Source organism: Melopsittacus undulatus, chromosome 9 (assembly GCF_012275295.1).
Source record: "Melopsittacus undulatus isolate bMelUnd1 chromosome 9, bMelUnd1.mat.Z, whole genome shotgun sequence".
NCBI lineage: Eukaryota > Metazoa > Chordata > Aves > Psittaciformes > Psittaculidae > Melopsittacus > Melopsittacus undulatus.
The window spans coordinates 44,337,027-44,349,586 of record NC_047535.1 but is presented as its reverse complement, the minus strand read 5'-3'; the positions used below and the strand labels follow the sequence as shown (position 1 = coordinate 44,349,586).

Here is a 12,560-nt window from a genome sequence, read left to right as displayed (position 1 = left end):
GTAAGTAAAATGTCACACTTTGTCTATATTAATCCTTCAAAAAGTTACTAGCCTGTTTTCCAATTCATGAATATCTCCTTTGACAGACTGGAAACCAAGGAATCTAAATGTTACCCAGCAGGGGTTTAACATGCAAGTGTCCTTTGATCACGCACCTCACAACTTTGGGTTTAGATACTACTTTCTTCACTACAAACTGAAGCATGAAGGACCATTTAAGCAAAAGACGTGCAAACAGGTATGTTACAAGACCTATTAATGTGAGATGTTCTAAGGTTTCCTAGAAACTTTGAAAACTTAATATAGAATACTGTGAGTTTTAAAATTGGTGCACTATTTGGTACTGTTCATGTAAATAGTAACTGTATTGTGATAGCACTCAGCAGGATTGTTATAGCACTCATCAGTCAGAACCAGGCTTGAGGGCTCCTTTGTAGCTGGATATTATAAGCAAATGAGACAAGAGTGCTTTCTCTTGAAGACCCTACAAGTAATTAGTACTTCAAACTGCAGGTTTCTTATGTTTATTATACATGTTATTTCCTACATTTAATTTTACCTTTGCACCAAATTTCACACAATGGCAAGTTTGTGCTCACTGATGAACCTCTCATGCTGTCTCTGAAAGCTGCAGAGCTTCATGAGGTTATGTAGACTTATCAGTTACACTAAACTTTGAAGATTATTTTGATAATCATATTTTAGTTGCGCAGGCAGAGGATGGAGATGGGAATCTCCATTTCACATTTGAATGGAGAGGTTTTGCTGGTTTAAGGCATCTTAATACAGGAGGACACTGCATATTGTTAAATCAATGCAAATGTAGTTTTTATTAGGTTTTGAAAGTATGTGAATGGCTTGCAAAGTCTTCTCTTTCTTTGATGTAGGAGCAAAACACAGATACCACAAGTTGTATTCTTCAGAATGTGTCTCCAGGGGATTATATAATTGAGGTAATACTTATAAATGGTAATTTGTACAACAGCTAAATGAGTATGTTAGTGGAGAAATTAGCTGAAACTAAAGTATTTCAAGTCACACACTGGTAAAACAGAACTTCAGGCATTTCTACTGAAGTACTGTGGGCAAGTAAGGGGTTTTAGACCTTTCCATAGCTGTGCTTCCCTGGGTGCATGGCAGTTTCATCTCTGCCTCCAATTCTTGGACTTTGAGTTTATAAAATTGGAATTCTGTAGTTTGGTCAATTTTTACTATACTTAAAAGCTGTGTATATCTCTTGATGCTGACAGTATGTGCACTCTGAAAGTTAATACTATAACACGAAGCTGTGTACTCACGAAGACAAGTGATTTTACTAAGTACTAGTGTGTGGTGCTCTTTAACTTTTTTGAACATCTGCTTATGAAAGCTGTTGTAGTTGTTCACATATTGCAGAAAAGAAATTAAATCAAATTTCCACAAACTAAAATTCAACTTTTACTTTTTGAAGCTGGTTGATGACACCAACACAACAAGGAAAACAATGCACTATGCACTAAAACCAGGTATGAATTTGGGTTTTTACACAGTATATAGTATTTACCTTATTAATTTAGGTTCAGTTTTATTTATGTTGGAAATAAATCTTGGTTTGACCTTTCTCTGTTTACCATAATGAGGAATACTGAGGCAATTGTGCTGGGATATTTTGGCTTAATGAAAAAGAATAGACGTGCATACTTGCACTCACACATGTACATCTCTGTATATTTATAGTTAGTACAGCTTAGATCAGTGTATCAGCGGAAATCTTTGTGGGAATGTCACTTTTCTTGTAAATATGAAGAATCACAGTCTGTATCTTAATTGCATACAGCTGGTACATGCAGTAGTGTGGAAATAATGCAATAAAACTGTGAGAGCAGCTTAAACACATTACCTGCTCATGTGCTGCAGCCCTGACATCAAATCAAGCATTCCGGAAACCTCGACAGGTGAATGCTTAGGATGTCTGTGTGTCACTGAGAAGCTAAATAGGGATTTCCGAATGTAACTGCAGACACAAAACAGCTGTAGATGAAGGCAACGTGTAAAACAGACCGGATCCTAATGCACATTGCTAAAGGTAGTCTGTGCAGGAAGACAGTTCATTCTGAGTGGCTAGCTCAGCAGCCTGGCACAAAAACCTGTCACATCCAAATGACTGTTGTATTATCATAGCTTTATCCATGTAAAGTTCTGCTCTTGGGGGGAAGGGATGACTTGGCATGCAGCGCTTGTAATTTATGTTAGTTGTTCTAATGCTGGGGGGTGGGGGCAATCAGCATAAATCCTATTTAAAATGGAGCAGGACATGATGTTTGATTCTACTGTATATTTGAGAATTACCTGATAACAGTGTACTGCAGCAGTTATACATTGCCATTTAAGAGTCGATTAGATAATGACACTGTAGCTTATGTGCATATGGCTAATTCTGTTTTATTTTCCTAAGTGCATTCTCCCTGGGCTGGACCAATAAGAGCCATTGCCATCACAGTCCCTTTAGTTGTCATTTCGGCATTTGCAACACTGTTCACAGTGATGTGCCGCAAGAAACAGCAAGGTAAGAAGGTTTATTCAGTGTGGAATTCCATTTAAAGATGTACCTTTGCAATCAAAAGAAGTCTTTCCTGGTTGGTTTATTCCAGAAATACCTTTATATGAAGACTTTTCTTTTCCTCATCCACTTCTCTCTCCTTCCTACCCGCAGCTTTTTGTGTGTTCAGACTTGTAGTGGTGCTTGATGGTAATTTGTTGCCATAGAAAGATTTGTATCTCAATCCAAGATTTCACTGTAAAAAGGAGAGAATGAATTTGCTGCTGGGAAGTGCTTTTGGGTTTGGGTTTCTTTTTATTTGTGGGGTACTACATGACCACATAGAATACAAACAGATCTGTAAATGGATATGTTTGAAGTGTCTAATTCTTACTTATTTTTAGACCAGAAGGAGAGTAAAGACAGGTGATACCAATGCAATTCCCAGTACTGTCTGGAATACTGCCAGTATCTATTATTCCAGATATGCCCACTTTCCTGAAAGTTGCCTTTACACTTCATCCTAAACCATCTTCCTAAATTTACTCCTTCTAAGACTTGCAGATGTGTTCTTTAAATTACATTCCACCCTCCTTTGCTGACTTCTCTCTCCTCTGTGTTCAGGAGCTGGCAAACCACACTTGTTACATTGAGATGTTAAAAGCAGTTGGCATTTTTTGTAGAATCTAGGGAATTATGTGGTTTCATGAATATGGAAAAAGAGATTATTTCCCCAGACTTCACATACCTGTGTTACCCATCTGAATTCTGGCATCGAGGCATACTGCAAGTGCTGTATGCCATCTGGGTTAAATCCATTTACCTTCTGGTCTTCTGCAGTTATCCCTTTGCTCACAGTTAGCACAGTTCCAACAAAAAGCCCAGATAAATGCCAAGGATTATTCTACAGAGAGAGTTGGTCCAGAACAGTCATTCCTGATGAATTGTTCTAAACTAAATCCCATGTGGATATTTGTACTTTGAAATACTCATGCTTTATTCTAAATTAGTTTAGTCAGCTGTAGAACTGGATTGAATTAGTCTGGCATTCTTTATTCCTGCATAAAAATATCTATGCAAGGAAAGAAACACTAATAGCTATTTTAATTTAAATTAATATATAGTTAATAATAACATCTTAATTCACATTAGTGTCAAGTTGATGTCCAAACGTGTGTATGTGTACATGTATATAGATATATATACATTATATATATATACACCAGAGAGATCCTGTATGATATTCTGAAGGTATATGTGTTCCTAGAGTTTAATATTCTTACCTGTCCTGTGTTGTGGGTTTTTTAAAACAAGAGACTTTGTTATACAGGAAACTTGATGATGATATAGCCTTGGGGCTTATAATATTTTAACAGAGAGATGAAGACTGTTGTAGCTGTAGTAGTAGTAGACTGTAGTAGTCAACCTTTCCTAGGTTTTCTGAGTTGTACAGTAATAGCTGCCTATTTCACTTTCAGAGATTGTTCCACATATGTAGCAACTCATAAGCTGGATCAATAGTGCATTTGCAACTTTTCAGGTTGGAAAGGGAAGAAGTGTCTTTTGAGAAGTCCTTCTTGTATGTATTAGTAATGAGCCTACACAAGTCTGAAAAACAAAACAAACCCAGGCTTTATAGTGTGAACTCTCTCTCTCTCTTCCAACGTAGAAAACATATATTCCCATCTAGATGAGGAGAGCTCAGAATCTTCAGCATATGCTGCAGGTCTCCATGTGGAAAGACTCCATCCCCGGCCAAAAGTGTTCATCTGCTATTCCAGTAAAGATTGCCAGAAACACATTAATGTCATCCAGTGCTTTGCTTATTTTCTTCAGGACTTCTGTGGCTGTGAGGTAAACCCAGGATTTCTTCTGTACTGTTTTTTCTTAATATTACCTTAATGATACATGATTGAAAACAAGGTATTTCAGTCTCTCTTTCCCATAAAGGTAACTTTTAGTTGTTTTTCTCAATATTGCCTATGTAGATTTTCTTTACTTGGCAAAAGGAACAGATCATAGCCCACATAAAAAACGTGGGATAGTGGAAAATGTGTACTGCATTTACTGCAGGACTTCAGTGCAGCTGTGTTTAGCTCATTTGTATTAACTGCTTTTTCTGTTTAGTAGGTCTTGCATCTTTATAGTCAGCAGCCACAGAAAGGTATTGGTGTCTGTCTGATACACTTCAGTATTACTGAAATATATTTTTATTGTAATTCTAAAGTAGTTCATTTGATCAGAACTCTTACTCATAAAGCAAAATCTGTGTAACTAGGATTAATTATCAACACTATGTATTATTGTTTGTTTTACTTCCCTTCTGTTAATGCTGTGAAATCAGCATGTCTTTTCCTTGTTTGTTTCAGTCTATGAGAAGGATGTTGAAATTGTTACTTTGAATGACAGGGCTTAGAATCTCAGCCTGCTTTCTAAAGTTTATGTGGCCAGTCTTTCACTTTTCAAGTATAAAGAGGCAAGGCAATTGTTAGTCTACTTCTGCTTCATGTTAATCCTGCCAGTGCGATGTTTAGAGGACCTGTTTTCCAACGGTACAGCAGGTCTGTCCTCTAGTGGCCACACACACTAACAACCATGTTTGATGGGGATGTGCACAAGTTTATTCCCGTATTTAAAGTAGTTCGTGTCAGGTATTTGAAAGTAACTTAATTTGAATCCCCTTTTTAGCGATGCACTTTAGCTCTGCTACACTATATCTCTTTGGAATAGTCTTAAGGGAAGCTGCTACTGTAACTATGTACTATGGGACACATGGAATCAGGCATCATTCTAGATTTATGTAACAAAATATTGATAGCATCTATATTCAGATATAATATGCATGATTATTAAAACTGTGGAGTTTTCTGTGTTGCTCAGTGCATAACAATGCATTTTACATGATGCTTAATGCATAACAGAACAGTTGCACAAGTATTCTTCATGTGGCATTGGAATGTTTTCTTATAAAGGACAAAACCAGTAGCATTTCATAGCCATTTAAAATCATAACTTGACCATACTAAAAATCCTATCTCACAGATAGCAGATCAGACAGTATTTTGAGGAAAAGAAACAAAACCAGACATAGGTACCTGTGTTGTACCTTTATCAGAGTATCTCCCAAGCAGCTGTGAACTGACTCCTCTTCCCCTTGCAGGGACCCAGATTGACAACGGTTAAATGGCTTGAGTCAGGCACAATACATTGTTTATTGTGGATTGATGATATCAAATCTGATCAGATAAGAAATACTAATTTACTTGGTCCAGCCACATTTTCTATGTTCTTTTTATTCTCCTGGAAATACCACTATTAAACCAGATCTGTAGCAGTTCTTTTTTTTAAGGAACTATCCAGTTTACATACAGCTACTTGGCTTTGCACTGTTACTTGTTGGTGCCATGAATTTATATGTAACACTGGTGGTATATATTAGATATATCAGCAAATCTATCTAATAATGAATATCAACCAGAATGTTCTTTTCTTTTCCAGGTGGCTTTAGATTTGTGGGAAGATCTAAAGACTTGTAAGGAAAGACAGAAAGAGTGGCTTATTAAAAAAATAAATGAGTCCCAGTTTATCATCATTGTGTGTTCCAAGGGAATGAAATACTTTGTTGAAAAAAAGAACTGGAAACACAGAGGGATAACCAAAGATGCTGGAAAAGGAGAACTCTTCCTCTTTGCTGTGTGGACTGTTGCAGAGAAGCTTCGTCAGGCAAAGCAGAATTCAAATGATCTCTGCAAGTTCATTGCAGTCTATTTCGATTACTCCTGTGAAGGAGACATCCCTGGTATTCTGGATCTAAGTACAAAGTACAAGCTCATGGACAACCTGCCTCAGCTGTATTCACATTTACACTCCAGAGATCTTGGTGTACAGGATTCAGAGGTGTTCCCTGTTAACATTAGCAAAAGGAATTATTTCAGGAGCAAATCTGGGAGGTCCCTTTATGTTGCCATTTGCAATATGCATCAGTTCATTGATCAGGAACCGGATTGGTTTGAGAAACAATTTATTCCCTTCCCTCCACCTTCTTTACATTACTCAGAGCCTGTCATGGAAAAATTTGATTCGGGCTTGGTTTTAAATGACTTGGTGAATAAACAGGATGGTGATTTTTACCTGAAAACAGATATAAATGTTATTTCAGCTGGGAATTCAGACACTCACTGTATAATTCAGCACTTAAACCTTGGAGAAGACATAGAAACTCAGGACATTCAAGGTGGTGGCAGCTCTGTTCTTCAGCCATTATTACACGTTGTTAAAGCTTCAAATCTTAAAGATATGCCTCGAGATTCTGGAATCTATGATTCATCTGTTCCTTCATCTGAATTATCTCTACCTTTAATGGAAGGACTATTGACAGACCAAATTGAAACATCTTCCATTACAGGAAGTGTTTCTTCATCATCAGGTTTAGGTAAGATACAGCAGCGTTTTAAAAGTTGTTTTCAGTTATTGTGAGCGTATTTGTATCAGCTCAAAATACTTAAAATGTGAGGAGCTATATAAAAGGCTGCAGAGAAAGATAAATATTGTCTAAAGATAGTTAAAAAGGTAGGTTTCAGTGACTTCACTAAAATGAATCTTTCCTTAACTTACTTCAGGGGAGGGAGGGATTCTTACCTAAGTAAGTTTTCTCTAAAAGTCTATTAATAAAGTTACTTCTCATTAATTGACTTATTATTGGAGAGATGGCTTCTTTCCTCCAGGGACTCCTCATCAGCTGGGATACTCAGCTGACAGCTCTGGGATTTAATCAAGAGGGTAAATATAACAAAGCATTCTTACAGAATGGCTGTAAATCTGAATCTGACATCCTGTTTTGCACCAGCACCAGAACCTGTAGGGCTATAGTCTGTGCTGTGGTTAACTCCAGTTTCAGAATGACATTAGGCTTCCTGTTGGATGTGGGCCTGGGGGGAATGAACAAATGGGTCTCAGTGGAGGAATTTAACTGCTTGGAAGACACTCTCCAAAATAGATATCCAGCTTAGACACCTACAGTTAGAAGGTGTCAGTATAGCCTCAGGCTGTATAAAAAGCTGATCTGACCTTACTGGTTACAGTACATTGAACTAGCATCGCAACTACATCAGTGTGGAATGTTGCAGCAGTTGTATTCATAGGATAAAACTGCTGTTCACTAGGATTTTCCTTAAGCAGCTGCAGCAGGTGAATATTGCATTTTGATGGTGCTGTGCTGTTCTGCTTTCCTGAGTGCTGACAGTGCAGTTTGCAAGTCTTTCTCTTGGCTTAATGGGTTTTATAATTATGATTATTATTTAGATAATTCATAACTACTGTTTGATACCAGAATTATCTTGGGGGAGAGAATACAGATCATGATTTACAGATATAGCATCTATATCTATAGGCTAGATAGTCTATAGGACAAAACAGCTAAAACCTGAGAAATCTGTACTTTTTCAAGGGGAAAAAGGTACAGATTTGCTGATTTAATTACATAAGCCACACTCTTGTTAATGTTTCAAAATTAATACTATATTCTTTAATTTCCTGCCATCTTCTAACATAGCCTGTTCTCACATCTGTGGGAAGAGTTACAGGTGACATCTGTAAAGGTTCTAGTGTCAGAGGAAAGTGGGATGCCAGTTTAAAATTGATGGCTTCTCTGTAAGAATGCTTTACCAGTGTCCCCTCCTGATTCAACCACAGAGCTGTCAGCTGGGTACCCCAGCTGCTAGGGAGGCACTGGAAGAAAGAGGCAGTCTTTCCAGTAATTAATTCTCAAGTCACATACCTACTTGTTAACATGTTTCAGCTATAGAGGTTACACATCAGAGCACTGGCTGCTGGAGGTGGATCTTAAAACTGATGTGCCAGCATCTTAAGGAATCACAATAACTTCTGCCATTTTCCCATTCTCCCTCCTGTTCAAAAGCACCATCCTGACCAACTCCCACCCAAACCACAGTCCTAATTAGGTACAAGGTTAAGAAGGAGATTGTATTTAGAACTGAGTAGCAACTGCCTCTTGGACTGCAACCCATTAAATATTTCTACTGTCGTGGACATACACAATATATAGCCCTAATATATGTGTAATAATGAGAGGAGTAGCTAGATTTTTTAGCTTTTGTTCTTATTGTAAGAGTTAGACATGTCCAAATGATTACTTTGAATTCACAGTACCTGGCTAGCTATTGTTTATCCATTACTTGGTCAGAACAGAAGTCAATTTAGAAGTGCCGTTTAGCATGTCAAGGTAGATCTTTCCATTCTCATTTAAAGGACAGTTTTGTTTAATCTTTTGAATTAAAAGCCTAAATCACATTAACTGTAGGAGTTTCTGTCTTTCAGTGCAGTTCATGCACAGACTACTGATCTGCAAAGCAAACATTCTCAAATTGATCATCATATTGGGCATCAACAACTGAAGTTCAACTTAATGTTGAGGAAGTACCAACAACCAAACCTTTACTGGATCCATTCACTAATGATGTCTTCTCTAAGGAGCCCTGCCTGGGGAGAATATTTGTATTAATTCTTTCAATAAGGAGTTACAGAGTGTGGTAGCTGAGCCTCATGAATATAGAATAATAGATGGCATTATGATCCAGAGAGGTTTCATAAGGTTTCTTTGCATTACTTCTAAAATGTTGACTAAATGCAGAACATTTCAATGAATTAACCTCACTCTTTTTCCTTTTATAGGGGAAGAAGAACCTCCTGTAATCACTGCAACAAAATTCTTAGTGCCTGAAATATGTAAAGCAGAACTCCATTGCCACATCCACACTGATGAACTGCAGGCAATTGCTCCTTTATAATACACTACAGCATTATTATGCATTGCCACTTTAGCAACAGCCTCTGTTTGTGCTTTAACTACCACACTGTCTCAGCACTAAATCTACTGGACGGAACAAATACTCCCTGAAGAAGATCCGTTATTCCTAAAAGACCTTTTCATGGCCAGTAAACTTGAATCTGTTGGTCATGATTTGAAAAAGGCACCATGAAAAAATAGATGAGAATACATTTAAAAATTATTCCCACTAATTTAAATGTCATAATACCCACACTGTTTACAGATGCCACATCCAAAACTGACCTCTTTTTTGTTGCTAGAAATAATCTTGTAACTGCACGTAAAATAGCTTGGAACATTAAGTCGTAGTAAATTCTGTAGTCCAGCCTCTAGTTTTAAGTGCTGATATGCTTGATGGTAGGAGTGTTGTAGTGAATGAGAGCAGAATCTTTTTCAGAAGGAAGATAAAATGCAAAAGGTGAGATCGAGAAATTCTCCATCAGAAGAAATAATTTTCCTTTAAAGATGTTTGAGCTCCTTTCCTTACAGTCTGCTCTTTCCCACATGTTAACATGTCTCAGCATTTAAGTTTGGATAAGCACATCTCCCTCTATGTATGATTCTCCTGTCTCTTCTCCACAATCTGGCTATGATGACTCACAAGTAGTACTGTACTGAGCCTGAAGTATCCTTTTTACAATAGGCAGATATACAGATCTTGCATATGCTGGGTGATACCATGGAAACAAAGCTTCCTGTTTTCTTCCTGGAAAGGGTGATATAAAGAATATTTTAAAGAGATGGGGGAAGGAAGACCAAATTTTGTATTTAACACATCATTCTGAATTTGTTTAGCCATGAGCTGAATATGCTTTATGGGGGATTTCAAGTTATTCTTCAAGGACAAATCACCTCGGGTGAAACAAGTTAAGCAGTTAACAGGCATAAATGCTTTGCTTTGGTTTGAGCCAGCCAGTAAACAGAAGCCAGTGAGTTATTTTGCAGTTCACACTATTTATCATAACTTAGTGCTGAAGACAGTTTATTACTAACGTTATATTAAGAAAAAGCTAAAACTGCACTGGATGTGTATATCTAAAGACACAAAGCACACATGTCCTGTCTTCAGTGACTGGGTCAGTACCCCATCACCCAAAACATCCCCGCCGTTTCCAAAGAGCAACTTCTCATAAGTAGAACCCATCTATGTGACTACAACTCTGGGCACTATTATAATAAGCATGATAACAGTGTAGAGTAAAGAACACCATATAAATTAGCCTTTGCTAGTTGTGCTTGTGGGGACAGATTCTGTCTCATTTAACCTGTCTTCACATTTCACTAATAGGAGGTTACTTTAGGAATACATCAAGGGAGAACTCAAACTCCTCAAATATTCTTTCAGTGTTGATAGATGAGAATCGGACATTGCTAACTTACACTGTATTATCCATTTTAATAGAATGAGGTAGAACTGTTAAACCAGGGATGGTTTTGACTGAGTAGCTGTAATGTTTGTTTTGTTCTGTTTGGTTTTTTGTGCCAGTTTATATTTAATCATTTAAATTTCCAAACAAAAGACTCTTGAAGTTGTCACAGATGGAGTAAGAAAGTGCTGTAACAATTATTTGACCATGGCCATTGATGGCAGAACTCGGGCATGCCTTCCAATTGTATTATGGAATTCTGCGGTCAACTGGATATATGTGTCAGGTTTGGAGAGCCTTGTCTATTAACATGATGTTCCTTACTTTTCCTCTTTCCTGAATTTGAAAGAACACTGACTGGAAAAGATCTAACTCCCAGTATCCGAGTAAATGATTCCCTACTAAATCCAGCTATGAAGGATGTTGATTCAGTGGATTTCTAGCGGATTTATTAGAGAAAGAGCTTGCAGTGGTAAGGCACAGGCAGAAGGGTTACAAAATTGGTGTGCTGAAGAGATGCTGCACAGAGAAATGCAACCCAAGCTACAAAACACTAGGAAGAGGCAATTCCTTAGCAGTTAGCAGGTGAAAGTGATGCAGTTCTCCTCTGTGGCAGGTCACACCTTGCATATTGTTACTTTACACTAGACTAAAGATTGGGAAGATTTTCTGTTTCCATTAAATTCAGTGGCAGAACTGGTATTACTAGATGGAATTAAGCTTTCATTTTGAGCTGTAAGGAAGTTCAGTTTCAAAACCAAAAGCAGTTGCACAAAGAATCACTTTTCATAATGGTTTATTTTTATTTCTTCAAAATATGCTGTACAATCCTGCAAACCTTTTTTTTTATTATAAAAGCTCTATGCATACACCAGTAAAATCCATTGGGGAAAGGAGGGGGAAGGAAGAAGAAGAATTCGTTTATTCCTTCTTAGCATGAGGTGGAAACAGCGTATTATATGTTCTCAGGAGAAAGACAATGTAATTAGTTGATAATTTAGGGTAGGACTGCCCACATAAAATATACAAAATTGACAAAATGATCTGATTTAGTGTAGTTTATTTACAAAGCCACAAGGCTTTAAAAAACTAGAAAAATCCAGTGTATATTTTGGTGCTGGAAGGACATGGCACTGAATTTGTAAGAGAATAACAGCAAAACCCCATGTTAAAAATTAATGTTAAACTAAATATGTTAATACAGAGGGTAGAGCTTGTGACTATTGTCAAGCATTAGTGAACTCTAAAAAATGTCAATAGCCAAAGGATCCCTTTAACCTCTACCAGACCCAAGTGTGTGGACATTGTTTGGATGTTTTAAAATGTATTTTCTGGGAGGGTGGGAAAAGCATGGAAAGCTGAAGGTTCAAGATCTGGCAGTGTGTTCAGCATTCTGAATGGCAAGTATAGTTGTTGCCATAATTTGTACCTCTACATGAACACATGAGCTGTTGAAAACAATGCAGTTGACATTTGCAGAAATAGATGTTTTATATTACTGTAATTTAGAAGTTAAATATCAAAATAAAACATTTTTTCATTTCTCTCCCTGGGCTTTTCTTGGTGGTGTGAAAGGCTTGGCTTAAAGAGTGCAGTTGTTCTCGTCACAGTTACACACACCACACACATAACCACTGTTCTCTAACCGCTGTTCACACTGTGCATCTGGAAGTGTAACAGGTATTTTAATGGGTGTTTAATATAGTCAAGCAGCTGTAAGAAATACTAGTTTTCCAAGACTACGGTATTAAAGGACTGATATTTATATATTTTTTAGTATTTTTTTATTTTATTAAAACTGTGTTGTTATGATTTTATGTAATTGTTT

At 37.2% G+C, this 12,560-nt stretch overlaps 1 protein-coding gene across 2 annotated transcripts in view; it reads left to right on the top strand.

The window, feature by feature from the left end:
* Positions 1 to 12,335, top strand: part of IL17RD (interleukin 17 receptor D) — a 45,151-nt gene extending 32,816 nt beyond the window's left edge. The window contains exons 4-10 of one of the 2 annotated variants that reach the window (XM_031046102.2): positions 87 to 238; positions 888 to 953; positions 1,451 to 1,505; positions 2,435 to 2,545; positions 4,188 to 4,372; positions 6,017 to 6,950; positions 9,209 to 12,335. In XM_031046102.2, the coding sequence (XP_030901962.2) occupies positions 87 to 238; positions 888 to 953; positions 1,451 to 1,505; positions 2,435 to 2,545; positions 4,188 to 4,372; positions 6,017 to 6,950; positions 9,209 to 9,324 (1,619 nt within the window). In that variant the 3' untranslated portion in view covers positions 9,325 to 12,335. The remainder of the gene's footprint in view (positions 1 to 86; positions 239 to 887; positions 954 to 1,450; positions 1,506 to 2,434; positions 2,546 to 4,187; positions 4,373 to 6,016; positions 6,951 to 9,208) is intronic. The other variant, XM_031046103.2, reaches the window with a different exon arrangement.
* The last annotated feature ends 225 nt before the right edge of the window (positions 12,336 to 12,560 follow it).